This window comes from Callorhinchus milii, unplaced genomic scaffold (genome assembly GCF_018977255.1).
Source record: "Callorhinchus milii isolate IMCB2004 unplaced genomic scaffold, IMCB_Cmil_1.0 Scaffold1, whole genome shotgun sequence".
NCBI classification, from domain to species: domain Eukaryota; kingdom Metazoa; phylum Chordata; class Chondrichthyes; order Chimaeriformes; family Callorhinchidae; genus Callorhinchus; species Callorhinchus milii.
Window position 1 is genome coordinate 69874145 of NW_024704742.1, and position 21060 is coordinate 69895204.

Consider the following 21060-nt stretch of genomic DNA (forward strand, 5'->3'; position numbering starts at 1 on the left):
CGCGAGATGTTGCGGGGTCTAGAGGAGAAACTGTTTGTGGAGATGAAGTGGAGGCAATGTGAGAGGTACTATCTGAACCAGTCAAGGACAGAGCCATGAAGATTGAGGTGAGAGGAGAGGTGGTGGATGAGGATAGAGTGGTCGACAGTGTCGAAGGCAGCAGAGAAATCAAGGAGGACGAGGAGGCAGAGTCGCAGGTGGACAGAATGTCATTTTTCACTTTGACCAGGGCTGTTTCTGTGCTGTGGGTGGCACGGAAACCTGTTTGGAGGGGTTTGTGAAGGGAGTGGCGGGAGAAGAAGGAGCGAAGCTGGGAAGTAACGACTTCCGGTATGGGCCGGAGAGGGAGGGGGTGATGTGGAGGGGGTAGCAAATGGAATGGCAGAGGCAGCTGAATGGATACCCTCGGCTTTGGATTTGAGGAAGTCCAGAATCGCCTCGCATTTGGCATTTAAGGTAGAAAAGTTAGTTGAGGGTCAAACAAGGTTATTTAAAGTGCAGAAGAAGGCCATTCAGTGTATTGGGATTGTGAAGGGAGTGGCGGGAGAGGAAGGAGAGAAGCTGGGAAGACAAGTTAGACAAGCCCTCACATGAGTACTTCTATGTTTTACTCTATTTCTGTTTGATCATTTGTTTCACCAGTGGCCGTGGCCAGTTGGACCTTCGTAAGATGTGACCTTTTGAGGAATTCTGGTTTTCACTCTGTATTCCTCAACTTGCCACTTATATACAGGATGGTCTTCTTCTTTAATAAGTATAGTTAAACTCCAGCAGTTACCCCAGTGCACACTCTGAGGTCCCCAAGCCTTAGCGTTTGCCGACCTATACCTAATACTCTCTGGAATGAGGTAAACAGGATGTGTCCCTCCAGGGAGAGAGTGCGCATTCCATTCCAACAATCTCTCTCTGGGATTTCCAGGTGTAGGTGGGATACATGGAGTTCTCAGTTTAGTTTGGATACCATTAAGCATGGTGATGGGTTTCCACATGTGTCAGAGACCCAGCTGACCAAGGGTAAATCTCGACCCAGGTTGAATTTCTCCCTGCCTGAGTCCAGTAAACTCCAGGTAGTAATGTATAACTTGCCATCAGGAGGGATCTCTGAGCTTCTGTCACCTTCTTTCTGCCTCTGGATCTTGCTCTGCTCAAGAGCTGGACAGCTGGGGAATCCAAATGTACGAGATATGAGTTTTATTTATGATGTGCTCCTAAAGCAATAAAAAGAACAAAAAACATTGCAGATGGTGTATGACCAGAGCCTGGTTGAATTGACAATGAAGAAACACACAGATGGTACCTCACTTTAATGCTTCATCCAAAGTACGGCATCTCTGACAATCTAGTGCTCCCTTACCATCAGTCAGCCAGACTCCACTCACAAAAGCACTGTGTAGGCTTTAATGTGTGGTCCAACAGAGACTGAACATTCACAAATAATAATCCTTTAACAATAATAATCCTACAATAATAATCATAATCCTTAAACAATAATAATCTATGCTTTAAATAATAATTGTTAAACCGTTAGAATTCTTAAATAAATACCAGTGTCCTGGCCGATGAATCCCTCAAATAAAATTGGTATTGACCGTGCCTTCAGCTCCCCTCTCGACTCTCTAAACCCTCCTCGCTCCTTCCCTCCCCTCACCCTGACCATTTCCCCACTGCTCGGGTCCTGACCCAACTGTCCAGCGCCTTGGGACGTCCTCCCGACGTGAAAGGCGCTCTATAAATGAAATCTTGTTGTTGTGGTCGCTTACCCCATGGCTGTTTGTGGGACAATCTACTTGTGTGCAAACTGACTGCCGTGTTTTGCCCACAAACGTGAAGTTCTGAGATGTCTTGCTGAAATGATAAGGCACTAAATCAAATGCAAGAATCATTATTATTTTATTATTAATAATCCTTAATAATAATTATCCTTACCTGATATACTGCTATATTTGATATATAGCACCTTTCACATCGGAATGATTCAAAGCACTTCTCAGGATTTATTGAAAGTACAGTGATAATGTATTTTGTTGACAAATGCGGCTGCCAATTTCTGCACAGCAATGTTGTTGGACAGGACACTGGGAAAAACTCCCTTTTTTTAATTGTACCGCAGGATCTTTAACATCCACCTGAACTGGCACAACTGAGAGCTCGGTTTAAAGTCTAATTTGAAGGTCAGTACTGCTCACAACGAAGTGCTCCCCACCCTCTCCTTACTGCAGTTCCACGGTATAGCTGTCTGTGGGAACCTTGCTATGTTTTCCTTCAATAATAATAGTAATCCTTGCATTTGATACAGTACATACAACATCAAGTTATCTTTCAAAGACTTTCCACCTAAAATGCAGTTAGCCTCTGTATTTTGTGGATGAACTCAGCTTCCAATTTGCGCACAGCAATTTCCCACAAACATCCGTGAAGTAATTTTGTTTTCTCTTTCTCTGGGGGATTAATGGCCAAGGCAACCGTGAAGCAATTTCAGATGTTTCAACAAACTAAATGCTGTATTAAGTGCAACACGTATTATTGTTATTATTATTACTGGTATCAGTCAGCCAATCTGCCCCCGCTCTCTGGAACTCCATCCCAGAGTTCCTCTACCTCAGCCCTGACTCATGAAGCCTGCCTTAAACAACAACTTGCATTTACATTGCATCCTTCATGTGGGGCAGGGTCTAGGAGCACTTAACAGTGGTGGCGCCTGATGCCCAGCCAGAGGAGGGAGGAGATGACTGTAAGCACGGTTGAAGAGGAAGGTTATCAGTCTTGATCTAAAAGAGGGGAAGGAGGAAGCAAGGCAGAGGGGTTGGGGGAGAGTGTTCCAAAGCTTAAGATCACATTGAACATGTTTTTGGTCATCTTTCAACTCCTCCCTCGCCAGCTTTCAGTGCCAGTCAGCTGTGTGAAGCACTCCCGACGTGAAAGGTGCTGTATAAATATACAACAACTTGTGTTTAGATAGCACATTTTACACAGGGTAGCATTTCGGAATGCTTAAAAAACGTAAATGTTTTTGTCAGCTGTTATACATCCAAATTGTTTCCTCCTTGAACCTCTTTCGCTATATCTGCTTCACTCTTTGATTTTTTTCTTTTTTCATTTTTGTATCAAAACAGTCATTATTTTGATGTAAAACATGCCTGTGGTTTAACAGCGACCCCTGGTGGCCAACCGCGAACACTGGCAACAGTTTCAGTCAAGGTGACAAACAGTAATAATAATCCTATAATACTAAAAATACAGTCACTACACTTTCCAATATATCCTGTGAAGTACTTTGAGACATTTTCACCCACAAAATACACACTCAAGTCACTTTACAGTATACTCTGTAAAGCGCTTTGAGATGTATCGAAGATGTAATAAGGCACTATATCAAATGCAAGGATGATTATTATTATAAATTTGCAGGTGTGTTCACCTAGAGATACACAGTCTATGCTTTACAGTTTAGAGCATTAGACCCCCATTCTCATTGGGTCTCCTTGGAGCTGAATTGGCTCCAAGGTGATATGAGCGGCTCCGCTACTGTCTCACACCGCAGGCCGCTGAATACACGCTTTCATTACATCAACAACAACAACAAGATTCCATTTATGGAGCGCCTTTCACGTCGGGAGGACGTCCCAAGGCGCTGGACAGTTGGGTCAGGACCCGAGCAGGGGGGAAATGGTCAGGGTGAGGGGAGGGAAGGGAGGGTGCGAGGAGGGGGAAATGGTCAGGGTGAGGGGAGGGAAAGGAGGGAGCGAGGATGGTGGAGAGAGTCGAGAGGGGAGCTGAAGGCACGGTCAAAGAGAAAGGTCTTGAGACCGGCCTTGAAGGAGGAAAGGGAGGAGGCGGCGAAGGCACTGGGGGATGGAGTTCGAGAGCCTCGGGGCTGAGAGGCTGAAGGCCCGGCCACCGAAGGTAGGGCGGTTGGGGCGGGGGATGTGGAGCAGACCGGAGCCAGAGGAACGGAGGGTACAGGCAGGTAAGTAGGGAGATAGTAGGTCGGAGAGGTAGGAGGGAGCGAGGCCGTGAAGGTGTAGGTGAGGATGAGGATCTTGAATTCGATCCTCTGGGGGATGGTGAGCCAGTGGAGGCGAGCGAGGGTGGGAGTGATGTGGTCGCGGTGTCTGGTGCGGGACAGTACACGAGCTGCAGAGTTCTGAATGACCTGCAGTGTGGAGGGAGGTGCCGGGAAGGCCGGCGAGGAGAGAGTTCCCATAGTCCAGCCTTGAGGTGATAAAGGCGTGGACCAGAGCTTCAGCCGCGTGAGGGGTGAGGTAGTGCCATAGTCAAGCGATGTTTCGGAGGCTTGACAGCGAGACTTGACTATGCAAACTCCCTACTTGTCGGCCTCCCCAACTCCTCCCTCCATAGGCTGCAGATCATCCAGAACTTTGCAGCCCACGTCCTCTCCCACACCAGGCTCTGTGAACCTATCACCCACATCCTCGCCTGACTCCACTGGCTTCCCATCAACACAGAGGATACAGTTCAAGATCCTGGTCCTCACCTTCAAAGCCCTCCATGGTCTTGCTCCCCCCTACCTCTGCAAACTCCTGACCCCCTACCATCCTGCTCATTCTTTCCGTTCAGTGGGCTCCGGCCTGCTGCACATCCCCTGCCTCGCTCGCCCCACTATTGGTGGGCAGGCCTTCTGCCACTCTGCCCCCACCCTTTGGAACTCCATCCTGCAGCCCCTATGCCTCACCCCCTTGCTTGCCTCCTTCAAGACCCATCTCAAGACCCTCCTCTTCGACCGTGCTTTTGATCACCCTGCATCCCCCCTGCCCTCCACCCTCCCTGATCCCAACCCGGGTCCGAAACTCTGACTATCCAGCACCTTGGGACATCCTGCAGATGTGAAAGGCACTTTACAAATGTAATTTTATTGTTGTTGTTTGGCAATGGAATGTAGGAATCAAGTCCATCTTCTGTGGAGGTCTCAGTAGTCCATTTCCTGAGCCGGGCGGATCTGTAATATTCTAGGGTACTGCTGATGCCAGCTCAGCCGGCCTGGCTCATCAGCAGCACTTGGAAGGGCAGATCCCTGGCTCTAGGGGCAAGGACTTCCTACTCAGCTCCTGTTAACCCTGCGAGCCAAAGCCCTAATGGGTAGGATGGAAAATCCAGAACAGCAGAAAACTCATCACCTGGAGTATCCAAATCAAACTGAGAATTCCATGCATCCCACCGACACATGGAAATTCCCAAGTTATTTACTTGAATGGAATGTGGATTCTCTCCCTGGAGGGATGTATCCTTCTTACATAATCCCGGAAAGTATTAGGTAGGGGTTGGTAATAGCCAAGGCTTGGGGACCCCAGAGTGTGCGTTGTGGTAACTGCTGGAGTCTAATCAGCTAAAACCGTGTAGCTAGTCATTGATATCGTTGTCTGGCAATCCTTCCCACTGTTTGTCAAGCGAGGACCACCCTACCCACTTGGCCTTTGGCTTGTGTATTTTGTAGGAAAACGTGGCAACACATAGCAACATTCCACAAATAGCCATGAGGTGAATGTTCAGTTTTATTGGGGGGATTGTTGGCCAGGTCACCAGGAGAAACTCCCTTCTCTTTTTCAATATTACTACAAGATCTTTACATTAAAATACATTAAAATATACAGCACAGAAACAGGCCATTCAGCCCAACTGGTCTATGCTGGTGTTTATGCTCCACATGAGCCTCCTCCTGCCCTTCCTCAACTAAGCCTTCAAGCATAACCTTCTATTCCTTTCTCCCTCATGTACCTATCGAGCTTCCCTTTCAATACATCTATGCTATTTGCCTCAACAACTCCTTGTGGTAGCAAGTTCCACTTTCCCACTACTCTCTGTGTGAAGAAATTTCTTCGAACTTCCCTATTTGATCTATTTGTGACTATTTTATATTGATAGCCCCTGGTTTTGGTCTCCTCTACAAGTGAAAACATCTTCCCTACGTCTACTCTATCAAAACCTTTCATCATTTTAAAGACCTCTATCAGGTCATCCCTTACTCTCCTCTTTTCAAGAGAAAAGAGTCCAAGCTTGTTTAACCTTTCCTGATAGGTATAATTTCTCAGTTCTGGGATGATCCTTGTGAATCTCCTTTGCACCTTCTCCAGTGCCTCCACATCCCTTCTATAATGTGGGGACCAGAACTGCACACAGTGTTCTAGTGTGGTCTAACCAAGGTTCGATAGAAGTTTACCATAACTTCCCTGCTTTTCATTTCTATCCTATCCCTCTAGAAGTGAACCCCAATGCTTGGTTTACCTTTTTTATGGCCTTATTAACCTGCGTTGCTACTTTTAGTGAATTTATGTGTATCCCTGGATCCCTTTGCTCCTTTACCATTTAGGTTTTTATTTTCCAGGGTGTATGTGACTTCCTTATTCTTTCTACCAAAATGTACCACCTCACACTTTTCTATATTGAAATGCATTTGCCATTTAAATGCCCACTCAGCAAGTTTATTAATGTCTTGCTGTAATTTGTTGCAATCCTCCTCTGTATTAACTACTTCCCTCAATTTGGTGTCGTCTGCAAATTTTGAATTTGTGCTGCTGATTCCCAAGTCCAAATCATTAATGTATATTTTGAACAACAGTAGTCCCAATACCATTCCTTGTGGAACACCACTGCTCACCCTCTGCCAGTCTGAGTAGTTACCATTTACCCCTACTCTCTGTTTTTTGTTTTGCAGCCAGCTTGCTATCCATTCTGCTATTTTTCTCCTGATTCCACATACTCTGACCTTATTCATTAGTCTATTATGTGGTACCTTATCAAACACCTTCTGGAAATCTAAAAAATTACATCTACAGCATTCCCCTTGTCTACTCTTTCTGTTACCCCTTCAAAGAAATCAATGAGGTTAGTCAAGCATGACCTTCCTTGTTGAAATCCATGCTGACTATTCTTTATTACGTTCTCCATTTCTAGCTTTTTTTTATTACCTCCTTCAGTAAGGATTCCATTATGTTTACTACCACTGATGTTAAGCTGCTAGGTCTGTAGTTCCTTGGACTTGTTCTATCTCCCTTTTTAAATGTAAGTATAATATCAGCTATCCTCCAGTCCTCTGGCACTACTCCCTTTTCTAATGAGTTATTATATATATGTAATGGTCCCTCTGCTATCTCTTCCATCGATTCTTTTTATATATTATTATTATTAATATATTATTATTATCATCTCACTTTTTGAAAAAAGTTATTATATTTAATAAATAATAATAATAATATACGCAGATGCAATCCATCTGGACCAGAGAGGTTCTATCCTCTCTGAGTTTTGTTAGTTTTTCAATTATGTCTCCTCTTTGTATCTTAAATGTATTTATATTATTTTCGATCTCGTCTTCTACAGTCATGTCCACCTGATCCGTCTCCCTGGTGAATACTGAGGCAAAGTAATTACTTAATATTTCTGCCATTTCGCTGTCGCAGCCTGTAAGCTTATCTTGTCTATCCCTTAGTGGCCCTATTCCTATTTGGATTTTTCTTTTGTTATTTATATGTCTTAGAATATTTTACTATTTCTTTTTATATTCCTTGATAATTTAATTTCATAATTCCTCTTTGCCTTCCTAATTGTTTTTTTTACTATTTCCTGACCTCTTCGCTTTTTTTTTGTCATGCTCTCTCTTGTTGTTTACGTACTTAATATCAACTTGTACAGACAGACAATACTATAGACTCCTACAAAATGTACAGTCACAACACTTCCACAACACTATATCCCTATGAAGTGGTTTGAGATGTCTTCCCAACATGAAAGGTGCAAATGCGAGGATTATTATTATTATTATTCTGAACCATGCTAACTTTTATTCCTTGTTCCTATCATTACTGTGAGTGCATTAGCATTAAACAATACAGGTAGAAATTGGGGGATTGTTTGAACAGAAAGATCTCCTCCCAGACTCCTTCTCTTTTTATACAGACAGATGCAACAAGTAATGATTTCACTGGTCTCAGTTTAGCCAAAGAATGTCAAAGACTGCCAAAAACTCCCACAGCTGTTTAGATCACAGTTTCCAACACGTATTTGTTGATGTTACTGAACAGGAGTCAAGTGAGAGTGTGGAGGACAGGGGAAAACAAAATCCCATTTTTCCCCAGCTTAATAGGAATACAGTTAACATCTTTCTTTCTGTAGTTGCATTTGATAAAGCGCCTTTCACTTCGGGAGGACATCTTAGAGCACTTCACAGGATTTCACTGCAAAGAACTTGTGTATTTTGCAATATAGGCCAACGTGGCAGCCAATTTGTGCTCAGCAATGGCCCACAAACAGCCGTGAAGAGAATGAACAATTTTATCTGTCGGATTATCAGCCCTTTTCAACTAGCGCCAAAGGATCTTTAATATCCACCTGAACAGACACACAGATGGGACCTCTATCTTTCCCCTCCCCACTTCCCTTGGTTTCCAGTTCCAGCTCAGATGCCCAGCCGGCATTGTCAAGAAGCTTTGAGACATCTCCCGAAGTGAAAGGTGATATATAAATGTAAATTATATAGTACTCGAAGGGTGGCACATCCAACATTGTCACACTCTCTCTGCCCCCACCTCTCAGCACTGTCAGTTCTGTGAGCTCAAAGTCCCGACATGGGGCAAGCCTGGTAAATATAATCAACCTGACTCAATTGCTAGCACTCTTGCCTCTGAGTCAGAAGGTTGACAACCTCCATGTCAGGATCCAGTTTGCCTTTCCAGATGGACATTAAAGATTGCGTGGCACGATCCAAAGAGAGAAAGGAGTTTCTCCCAGTGTCATGCCTGACAATTCCCCAAATAAGTGGGCTACATAAAATTGGCTATTTGTGAGACACTGCTGTGCGCAACTGACTGCTATGATTATCTGCAAAATACACAGCCACTTTTCAGTAAATCCTTTGAAAAGCTTTAAGATGTTTCGATGACTTATTATTTTTAAGTTGTTATTGTAGTTTTGAAGCTCTGTTAGTTAAGTGTATCAATAGCTATGGAACAAGGGCGTGCAATTGGAGTTAAGGTACAGATCAGCCATGATCTTACAGAGTGATGGGGCATAAGGGGCTGAATGGCCTGCTCCTGTTTCTATTTTCCTAAAACTCTGCGATTAAATTGCTTTCCCTTATGTGTTTACCCTGTGCAGTACATAAGTGCGTTTTAATGTCAACACTTGCATACTGGGAATAGCAAACAGAAATGTTAGCATTCAAAACAACTTAGGTACAATCCTTCAAAAACCTAGGATATCTCACAATAATGCTAAGCTCCACAACACTTGTTACAGTATTTGAAAACAAGCCTTATGAGTGTCATACCGGAACTCACATGTCAGTTTACAACAAAAAGAATAACAACAACCTGCATTTATTTCGAACTCTCCCTCAATCCCCCTCCTTCCCCCCTTTTAGATCACAACTGAAGATCTTCCTTTTCGACCGTGATTACTGTCACTTCCTCCCTCCCCCAGCTCAGCGTCAGGCTCTGGCGTTAGAACTGTTAAGCGCTCCGAGACACTGCCCTGTATGAAGGGCGCTATATAACTGCAAGGTGATGTTGTTTATAATAATAATAATAGTGCATTTCAAAACAGGAGGATATCCCAAAGCACTTCACAGGATCTACTGTGTGTTTTGTGAGTGAACACAGCATTCCAGGTTACACACAGCAATGTCTCACTAACAGCCATGAAGTGAAACCACCGAGAGAAACTCCTTTATATTTTCAAATAATGTCAGGGGATCTTTAACATCCACCTGAACTTGCAGACGGGACCTCATTTAAAGTCTCATCCAAAGGACAGCACCTCCAATATTGCAACACCTTCCCCCAGTACTGCATTAGAGTTTGTAATTCCAAGTCCCTTAGGAGCAAGAGTGCTACGATTGAGCCAGGCTGACACAGTTGACTCCAAGTTTAAGTCTCCCTAGGGTAGGGAGGCAACTAATCAACAATACAACTTGCATTCATACAGCGCCTTTCAATTTGACAAAACACTTGGACAAACAATAAAACCTTGCATTTATACTGCGCCTTTCAATGTCTCAAAGCATTTGACAAACAATAACTAATTGCAATCATACAGTGCCTTTCAGTGTGTGTCAGCCTGGTAGAGTGGTAGAGCTCTCACCTCCGAGTCAGAAGGTTGTGGGTTCAAGTCCCACCTCATGACTTGGAATCATATGTTGCTGACAATGCAATGCAGTGCTGGGGGGTGTTATATTGTCGGAGGTGCCGTCCTTTGGATGAAATGCTAAACCAAAGTCCTCCTGCTTGTTTAGGTGGACGTTAAAGATCCCATGGGGTTATTCGTGAAGAGAAGGGAGTTTCTCTCTCCCGGTGTCCTGGCCAACAATCCCCCAAATAAAATCGGTCACTCCCTCCATGACTGTTTGTGGGACACTGCTGTGTGCAAACTGGCTGCTCAATTTCACCCATCTAGTCAATGCATTTTACATTGTATCCTGTGAAGTGCTTTGAGACTTGATGCGTACACAAGAGAGAGGTGAATAGAAGGGGTTGGGGCTTGTGTGCAGGAGAACCATTCAGTGGCAGACTAGTTGGGCCAAATGGCCTGCTTTGGTGTTGCCACAATCTAGCAATGAAAACATGAGGGCTCTCACCTCCTTCCTGCCTACAACTCCTTATCATATCTGTTGGAACCCCTCATGAGTACCCTGTAATCTTCATAACCTCATCTGTCAACTCCTGTAAGGTTTCCCGTCCCATTTTCCTAACGGGAGGGGGACCCGTAAATATCGGCGCCTAATGTCTACAGTGCCAGCTGCACATGCTTTGCATCACTGAGGCCGTTCATGATGGCCACTTGAGATATCTCTGCCAAATGCTTGAATGAATCTCTGGTTCCCTTAAATTTGGGTAATTTTGACGCCATTTCCTGGATCTGTTGCCCCATAATAAAAATAATAATCATTGCATTTGATATACCACTTTTCACGTCTTCTAGACATCTCAAAGCGCTTCACAGAATAGACTGTGAAGTGAATTGACCGTATATTTGTGGGCGAAATGAGGCAGCCAATTGTGCACAGCAGCGTCCCACAAACAGTCGTGGGTTGAAATGACTAATATATTATTGTTTTTTTTNGAGGGATTATTATCAGGCGTGTGGAGTAAGGAAACTTTCCCAAGGTTTCACCCTGCTGGGAATCGAACCCAGGTCTCTCGCTTGCAAAGCGAGTGCTCTAAGCACTGAGCTACAGGACTCCACAATATAGGGAACCACGAATTGGGATTTCAGGGCGAGCGTGGGTCTGGCTTGGGGATTCGGCAGTATTTGTGCTATGGTAGGAGGTACTGTTGCAAATTTGACCTGAATCATGGGGCATATCTCCCCTGGACCAGGGTCTGTGTGATTCTCTGCCGCTTCTCTATGTAGATTATCCGAAATCTATTTCTGCATCGTCCTTCTCTTCTCTCAACAGCAACAAATTACATTTGTATAGCGCCTTTCACAGGTGCTATACAATGTCTCATTATACACATGATCCCTCTGTTACACTTAACTTGCTTTTCCAATTTCGCTATCTATTGCTCACACTGAATATGTGATGCCGCATCACGCTGTTTATGTTGTGATAATATATTCGCTTACCTTAGCTGCCTGTGCTTTAAATGTAGCTTTTTAAATCTCCATTCTTCCTTGTCAAGTGTTTGCAATGCTGTTCGAGCTTCCTCTTCTCTACTTCTGGACTTTCTGCTGTCCACCTTAATTCTCTCACCTGCGACTGATAATATTCTACATTTCTCTCTTGAAGCTGCATTCGCTCAGTCCTTTTGTAACCTGTTTTAACATTGATTCTAACTCTCCTGTCTTATTTCAAGAGCTCTGTTTTTCTCCTCTGATGCCCAGGTTTATCTCCATTTAGAATACCCTTCGTATTTAACGGCCCCATTTTTTCTAAATCATATTCCTGTTTCATTTGCGAGGCCAGCAACCATATTGCCTTTTTATGCTTTACTTTTCAAGCAGCAAGCCTGTTCAGGTGCCAACATCTGTAGGATTATTTTTTCCTCATCAGAGGTGCTTTTAACCTCAAATCCAAGGTTGGAATGATCAGGAGCGCACCCTGGGAGGTTTGAAGAGACTGTCTCCTTGAAGTTGATTGCAGTTCTGTTACCAGACTGTTAGTCCACAGTTTAGTCCATAGCTCTCCTCATCTCCTCAACAGACATTGTCTTTTTATTATCTTTCATTATCTCCTGTTTACCTCGTGAATTTTTCCATATAACGAGTTGGTTTCAAATCCTCTTCAATTACAAAGAGTTGTTTTTCTACTTCCTAGCAGCTACCATTGTCACTCTCTTGCTCTTATGATTATAACATAATGGACTTCCTCCTTCTGGTTATCTTTCTCATTGTCTGGATAACAAACCAGGCCATCATGCTTTGTGAGCTAGTCTATGGTCAATGACCATTTACCATGGAGAGTATAATATTTGACACTTACACAAATTTGCTGTAGTTATAGTCACAAAATATAATAATACTATGTATGAGTGTTGGTGTGAAGATGACTATAATAATAGTAATCTTTGCATTTGATACAGCGCTTTTCACGTCTTCTAGACGTCTCAAAGTGCTTCACAGAATATGCTGTAAAGTGAATTGGTTTTATAATTTGTGGGCGAAACGCGGCAGCCAATTGCGCACAGCAGTGTCCCACAAACAGTCGTGGAATGAGTGACCAAATTATAATTTTTTTTTCTTGAGGGATTATGACCAGGTGTATGGAGCAAGGAAACTTGCCAGGCGAGTGCTCTAATCACTGAGCTACAGGACTCCAACTATAATCACAAGTTCTGACAAAGGGTCGTGGACCCAAAACGTTGACTCACTTTCCTTTCTCCATAGATGCTGCCTGACCTGCTGAGTGTTCCCAGCGACTTCTGTTTTTGTTTTCAGATTTCCAGCATCTGCAGTATTTTGTGTTTTGTTTTATAATCACAAGTGATTTCTGTTGAGTATTGGTGTGTGAAGTTGATCTAACCATAACTTGTGTTACTGTAAAATAAAAACAGAAATTGCTGGAAACAGGAATTCCCTGTCAGGCAGCATCAATGGAGCAGAAAGTGAGTAAACATTTTAGGTTGACGACTTTTTGTCAGAACTCTAACGAAAGAATGACAAGCTTAACCATCAGAACACCGACAAAAGGTCATTGAAGTGACTTATGTTTTTATTTCAGATTTCTAGCATTTGTAGTATTTTGCCTTGTGTTACAGTGATTCATGTTGACTGTAACTACTGGTTATAGTGACTGTCAGCACCTGAGGTGAGGAGGCGATGACTGGAGCCAATCAGGAGAGTCTCGGTCTTGTTGACATTCAACTGAAGAAAATAAGCTCTTATACAGGACTTGATGTCTGACGGATTGACTATAACTGTAGTATTGACTATAACTACAGGCTACAATGACTGGCAGTGATTGCTATTGATTATAACCATAGGTTATGGTGACTGTCAGTGATTACTATTGACAACAACAACAAAATTACATTTGTAAAGTGCCTTTCACGTCGGGAGGACGTCCGAAGGTGTTGGACCATGGAGGGCTTTAAAGGTGAGGACCAGGAGCTTGAACTGTATCCTCCGTGTGATGGGATGCCAGTGGAGTCAGGTGAGGATGGGGGTGATAGGGTCGCAGAGCCTAGTGCAGGAGAGGACACAGGCGCAGAGTTCTGGATGATCTGCAGGCTATGAATGGGGGGACAAGCAAGGAGTTTGCATAGTCAAGCCTGGATGTTATAAATGTGTGTATGAGGGTTTCAGCGCCTGTGGAGTGAGACAGCGGTAGAGACGGGGGATTTTGCAGAGGTGGTGGAAGACAAGAGCGCGTCATGGTGCAGATGTGGGGGTCAGAAAGGATAGTCAAACAAGACCCCAAGGTTCCGGACTGGCTTAGTAAGGTGGAATTTGCAACCATAGATGGTGATGCTGTCAGCACCTGAGATGAGGAGGAGATAACAGGAGCCAATCAGGAGAGTCTCGGTCTTGTTTGCATTCAACTGAAGAAAATGAGCTCTTATACAGAACTCGATGTCTGACGGATTGACTATAACTATAGGCTACAGTGACTGGTAGTGATTACTATTGACTATAGCCCAAAGGCTATAGTGACTGGCAGTGATTAGTGTTGAGTATAACCCACAGGTTATAGTGACCAGCAGTGATTGCTGTTGACCATAACTACATACGATAGTGAGTGGCAGTGATTACTGTTGACTATGTTGGGATTTCCGATCCCTAGAGTTCAAAATATGACCCGACAATCCAAGATGGTGCAATAATTCTTTTATTATAAGACAGTGAGCTTAATAGTGTGTAAAGAAGAGCATACTACCGGTTAATCCACATAGAACAAAAGTGGAAGAGAAATTTCTTGGCTGTTGTCACGTGCTTGCCCTGGTTTCGCTGGTGTAATTTCCTCGCTCCCCTCTTGCCAGCCGGGACTAACTGACTTCTCTCTCTCTCTTCACTAATTATACCCCTTTCTGGACTCTTGCCAGGTACCTTCTTCCCTCTCACAACTTGTCCTGCGCGTACTCATCCTAATCAATCACAGGCCTGGTGCCAGCCTGACCGGTGTTGATAAGGTGAGTCTCCATTGTCTTGTTTATAATGATGTTAATTCGGGACTGGCCTATTGGGAAGTCTATTTCTAATCTTCCTTGGCCTAGCACATGATGTTTTTCAGAGCCTTTTCTCTCCATTTCTAGTTGGTACCCAAGGTTACAATAACACTTAACGATGTGCATCTGGAGAGAGATAACAGGTACCGTGTTTCCAGCCTGTGCCACATTCCGTTAGCAAGAAAGCTAATTTGGTGGCCATTTTGACCTGTTAATACAATTGATTAAACATATCTTAAAAGAATGGATATAAAAATCTTGTTCTATTCTAAATGATTATAGGGAAATCCCTATATCCCAACAACTATAACCCATAGGCTATAGTGACTAGCAATGATTTCTGTTGACTGTAACTACAGGCTACAGTCACTGGCAGCGATTACTGTTGACGATAACTACAAGCTATAAGGACTGGCACTGATTACTGTTGTCTATAACTACATATTACAGTGACTGGCAGTGATTACTGTTGACTATAACCCATAGGCTACAATGACTGGCAGTGATTGCTGTTGACTATAACTACAGCTATAGTGACTGGCAGTGATTATCGTTGACTGTAACTTCAGCTATAGTGACTGTCAGTGATTACTGTTGACGATAACCCATAGGCTATAGTGACTGGCAGTGATTGCTGTTGACTATAACTATAGGCTATGGTGACTGGCAGTGATTACTGTTGACTATAACTACAGCTATAGTGACTGGCAGTGATTACCGTTGACTGTAACTACAGCTATAGTGACTGGCAGTGATTACTGTTGACTATAACTACAGCTATAGTGACTGGCAGTAATTGCTGTTGACTATAACTACAGCTATAGTGACTGGCAGTGATTACTGTTGACTGTAACTACAGCTATAGTGACTGGCAGTGATTACTGTTGACTATAACTACAGCTATAGTGACTGGCAGTAATTGCTGTTGACTATAACTACAGCTATAGTGACTGGCAGTGATTACTGTTGACTGCAACAACAGCTATAGTGACTGGCAGTGATTACTGTTGACTAACTACAGCTATAGTGACTGGCAGTAATTGCTGTTGACTATAACCCATAGGCTATAGTGACTGGCAGTGATTACTGTTGACTATAACCCATAGGCTATAGTGACTGGCAGTAATTACTGTTGTCTAGAACTATAGGCTATATTGACTGGCAGTGATTGTTGTTGACTATAACTATAGGCTATAGTGAGTGGCAGTGATTGCTGTTGACTATAACTATAGGCTATAGTGAGTGGCAGTGATTACTGTTGACTATAACTATAGCTATAGTGAGTGGCAGTGATTTCTGTTGACTATAACTACAGCTATAGTGAGTGGCAGTGATTACTGTTGACTATAACTATAGGCTGTAGTGAGTGGCAGTGATTGCTGTTGACTATAACTATAGGCTGTAGTGAGGGCAGTGATTACTAAGTTAAACGAATGTGTTGAAGCTGCAAACCTGGTCTCCAGCTCTTGTCGCGCAGAGTTGTGATGACGTGGAGGTGAATCACCCGCCGGTGCCGCTGCGCGAGGCGGCGCTCCGCGGTGTTGGGAGGTCGGGTCTGCACTGTGACGCGTCCCGAGTGACGTGTGGCATTGGGCTCGTGATTGGGTTACCAACGGGTTTTTCAGTCGCGAGCCGCGGGCGGTGCCTCCCCCCTCCCTCCCCCCTCCCTCAGCCGCTGTGTGTCTGTCTGTCTGTGTGTCGGTCGGTGTCGGTGACCGGAGCTGCTGTGGCTGTTCCCGGGGCCGAATGTTGTCGTCTCTCCACACAACGATGGCGGCGGCAGCGAGGAGGCCCCGACACCAAACCTTCAGCGCGGCGGTCAGGTCAGCGCCCGCCCGCCCCCCACCCACCAGCCCAACCCGCCCCCCCACTCACCAGCCCAACCCGCCCGCCCCCCACTCACCAGCCCAACCCGCCCGCCCCCAGCCCAGGCCCCCAGCCCAGGCCCCCAGCCCAGGCCCCAGCCCAACCCGCCCGCCCCCACCCACCCACAGCCCAGCCCGCCCGCTCCCAGCCCAGGCCCCAGCCCAACCCGCCCGCCCCCCAGCCCCAGCCCAACCCGCTCCCAGCCCAGGCCCCCAGCCCAACCCGCCCGCCCCCCACCCACCCACCAGCCCAGCCCGCCCCCAGCCCAACCCGCCCGCCCCCAGCCCAGCCCAACCCGCTCCCAGCCCAGGCCCCCAGCCCAACCCGCCCGCCCCACCCACCACCAGCCCAGCCCGCCCCCAGCCCAACCCGCCCGCCCGCCCCCCAGCCCCAGCCCAACCCGCCCGACCCCACCCCCAGCCCAACCCGCCCGACCCCACCCACCAGCCCAACCCGCCCGCCCGCCCAGGCCGGGCCCCCAGCCCAGCCCGCCCGCCCCCAGCCCCAGCCCCAGTGCCCCGGCCCTACTCGGCTCAGGTCCGACACAGGCCCCGTCTCCTCCTCCTCCTCCAGACCCCCGTCTCCTCCTCCTCCTCCAGACCCCCGTCTCCTCCTCCTCCAGACCCCCGTCTCCTCCTCCTCCTCCAGACCCCCGTCTCCTCCTCCTCCTCCAGACCCCCGTCTCCTCCTCCTCCTCCAGACCCCCGTCTCCTCCTCCAGACCCCCGTCTCCTCCAGACCCCCGTCTCCTCCTCCTCCTCCAGACCCCCGTCTCCTCCTCCTCCTCCAGACCCCAGTCTCCTCCAGACCCCCGTCTCCTCCAGACCCCCGTCTCCTCCTCCTCCTCCAGACCCCCGTCTCCTCCTCCTCCTCCAGACCCCCGTCTCCTCCTCCTCCTCCTCCAGACCCCCGTCTCCTCCTCCCCCTCCTCCAGACCCCCGTCTCCTCCTCCTCCTCCAGACCCCGTCTCCTCCTCCTCCTCCAGACCCCCGTCTCCTCCTCCTCCTCCAGACCCCCGTCTCCTCCTCCTCCTCCAGACCCCCGTCTCCTCCTCCTCCTCCAGACCCCCGTCTCCTCCTCCTCCTCCAGACCCCCGTCTCCTCCTCCTCCAGACCCCGTCTCCTCCTCCAGACCCCCGTCTCCTCCTCCTCCTCCAGACCCCCGTCTCCTCCTCCAGACCCCGTCTCCTCCTCCAGACCCCCGTCTCCTCCTCCAGACCCCCGTCTCCTCCTCCAGACCCCCGTCTCCTCCTCCAGACCCCCGTCTCCTCCTCCAGACCCCCGTCTCCTCCTCCAGACCCCCGTCTCCTCCTCCAGACCCCCGTCTCCTCCTCCAGACCCCCGTCTCCTCCTCCAGACCCCCGTCTCCTCCTCCAGACCCCCGTCTCCTCCTCCAGACCCCCGTCTCCTCCTCCAGACCCCCGTCTCCTCCTCCAGACCCCCGTCTCCTCCTCCAGACCCCCGTCTCCTCCTCCAGACCCCCGTCTCCTCCTCCAGACCCCCGTCTCCTCCTCCAGACGCCCGTCTCCTCCTCCAGACGCCCGTCTCCTCCTCCAGACGCCCGTCTCCTCCTCCAGACGCCCGTCTCCTCCTCCAGACGCCCGTCTCCTCCTCCAGACGCCCGTCTCCTCCTCCAGACGCCCGTCTCCTCCTCCAGACGCCCGTCTCCTCCTCCAGACCCCCGTCTCCTCCTCCAGACCCCGTCTCCTCCTCCAGACCCCCGTCTCCTCCTCCAGACCCCCGTCTCCTCCTCCAGACCCCCGTCTCCTCCTCCAGACCCCCGTCTCCTCCTCCAGACCCCCGTCTCCTCCTCCAGACCCCCGTCTCCTCCTCCAGACCCCCGTCTCCTCCTCCAGACCCCCGTCTCCTCCTCCAGACCCCCGTCTCCTCCTCCAGACCCCCGTCTCCTCCTCCAGACCCCCGTCTCCTCCTCCAGACCCCCGTCTCCTCCTCCAGACCCCCGTCTCCCCTCCAGACCCCCGTCTCCTCCTCCAGACCCCCGTCTCCTCCTCCAGACCCCGTCTCCTCCTCCAGACCCCCGTCTCCTCCTCCAGACCCCCGTCTCCTCCTCCAGACCCCGTCTCCCTCCTCCTCCAGACCCCCGTCTCCCTCCAGACCCCCTTCCTCCTCCAGACCCCCGTCTCCGCCTCCTCTTCCTCCTCCAGACCCCCGTCTCCTCCTCCTCCTCCAGACCCGTCTCCTCCTCCTCCTCCAGACCCCCGTCTCCTCCTCCTCTCCCTCCTCTCCTCCCAGACCCCGTCTCCTCCTCCTCCTCCAGACCCCCGTCTCCTCCTCCTCCTCCAGACCCCCGTCTCCTCCTCCTCCCCAGACCCCCGTCTCCTCCTCCTCCCTCCAGACCCCCGTCTCCTCCTCCTCCTCCAGACCCCCGTCTCCTCCTCCCTGACCCCCACTCCCTCCTCCTCCTCCAGACCCCCGTCTCCCCTCCTCCTCCTCCAGACCCCCGTCTCCTCCTCCTCCTCCTCCAGACCCCCGTCTCCTCCTCCTCTCCCTCCAGACCCCGTCTCCTCCCTCCTCCTCCTCCTCCAGACCCCCGCTCCTCCTCCTCCTCCTCCAGACCCCCGTCTCCTCCCCTCCTTCCAGACCCCCTCTCCGCCTCCCCTCTCAGACCCCCGTCCTCTCTCCTCCTCCAGACCCCCGTCTCCTCCTCTCCTCTCCAGACCCCCGTTCCTCCTCTCCTCCCAGACCCCGTCTCCTCCTCCTCCTCCAGACCCCCGTCTCCTCCTCCTCCAGACCCCCGTCTCCTCCTCCTCCTCCAGACCCCCGTCTCCTCCTCCTCCTCAGACCCCTCTCCTCCTCCCCTCCAGACCCCGTCTCCTCCTCCTCCCAGACCCCCGTCTCCTCCTCCTCCAGACCCCGTCTCCTCCTCCTCCTCCAGACCCCCGTCTCCTCCTCCTCCTCCTCCAGACCCCCGTCTCCTCCTCCCCTCTCCAGACCCCCTCCTCCTCCCCCCCTCCGACCCCCGTCCCCCTCCCCAGACCCCCCCCCCTCCTCCGACCCCCGTCCCCCCTCCCCAACCCGTCTCCTCCTCCAGCCCCGTCTCCTCTCCAGACCCCCTCTCCTCCTCCCCTCCCGTTCCTCCTCCTCCAACCCCCTCTCCCCTCCTCCAGACCCCCGTCTCCTCCTCCTAATCCTTTGGACCCCCGTCTCCTCCTCCTCCAGACCCCCGTCTCCTCCTCGTCTTCCTTCAGACCTCCGTCTCCTCCTCCTCTTCCTTCAGACCCCCGTCTCCTCCTCCTCACCCCGTCTCCTCCTCCTGCTCCTCCAGACCCCCGTCTCCTCCTCCTGCTCCTCCAGACCCCCGTCTCCTCCTCCTGCTCCTCCAGACCCCGTCTCCTCCTCCTGCTCCTCCAGACCCCCGTCTCCTCCTCCCCCTCCTCCAGACCCCCGTCTCTCCTCCAGACTCCCGTTTCCTCCTCCTCCTCCAGACCCCCGTCTCCTCCTCTTCCTTCAGACCCCCGTCTCCTCCTCTTCCTTCAGACCCCCGTCTCCTCCTCTTCCTTCAGACCCCATCTCTTCCTCCTCCAGACCCCGTCTCCTCCTCACCCCACATCTCCTCCTCCTCCTCCAGACCCCCGTCTCCTCCTCTTCCTCCAGACCCCCATCTCCTCCTCCTCCAGACCCCCATCTCCTCCTCCTCCAGACCCCCGTCTCCTCCTCTTCCTTCAGACCCCCGTCTCCTCCTCCTCTTCCTTCAGACCCCCGTCTCCGCCTCCTCACCCCCGTCTCCTCCTCCTGCTCCTCCAGACCCCCGTCTCTCCTCCTGCTCCCCAGACCCCCGTCTCCTCCTCCTGCTCCTCCAGACCCCCGTCTCCTCCTCCCCCTCCTCCAGACTCCCGTCTCCTCCTCCTCCTCCTCCAGACCCCCGTCTCCTCCTCCTCTTCCTCCGGACCCCCGTCTCCTCCTCCTCTTCCTCCGGACCCCCGTCTCCTCCTCCTCTTCCTCCGGACCCCCGTCTCCTCCTCCTCTTCCTCCGGACCCCCGTCTCCTCCTCTCTCTTCCTCCGGACCCCCGTCTCCTCCCTCCTCTTCCTCCGGACCCCCGTCTCCTCCTCCTCTTCCTCCAGACCCTCGTCTCCTCCTCCTCCTCCTCCTCCAGACCCCGTCTCCTCCTCCTCTTCCTCCAGACCCCCGTCTCCTCCTCCTCTTCCTCCAGACCCCCGTCTCCTCCTCCTCTTCCTCCAGATCCCCGTCTCCTCCTCCTCTTCCTCCAGACCCCTGTCTCTCCTCCTCCTCCTTCAGACCTCCGTCTCCTCCTCCTTCAGACCTCCGTCTCCTCCTCCTTCAGACCTCCGTCTCCTCCTCCTTCAGACCTCCGTCTCCTCCTCCTTCAGACCTCCGTCTCCTCCTCCTTCAGACCCCCGTCTCCTCCTCCTCCAGACTCCCGTTTCCTCCTCCTCCAGACCCCCGTCTCCTCCTCCTCCAGACCCCCGTCTCCTCCTCCTAATCCTTTGGACCCCCGTCTCCTCCTCCTCCAGACCCCCGTCTCCTCCTCGTCTTCCTTCAGACCTCCGTCTCCTCCTCCTCTTCCTTCAGACCCCCGTCTCCTCCTCCTCACCCCCGT

The 21060-nt window shown here is 49.7% G+C and overlaps 1 protein-coding gene across 1 annotated transcript in view; it reads left to right on the forward strand.

Moving 5' to 3' along the window:
• Positions 1 to 16310: 16310 nt before the first annotated feature.
• Positions 16311 to 21060, forward strand: part of dnaaf9 (dynein axonemal assembly factor 9) — an 82505-nt gene continuing 77755 nt past the window's right edge. The window contains exon 1 of the mRNA XM_007907964.2: positions 16311 to 16438. Within this exon, the coding sequence (XP_007906155.2) occupies positions 16362 to 16438 (77 nt within the window). The 5' untranslated portion in view covers positions 16311 to 16361. The remainder of the gene's footprint in view (positions 16439 to 21060) is intronic.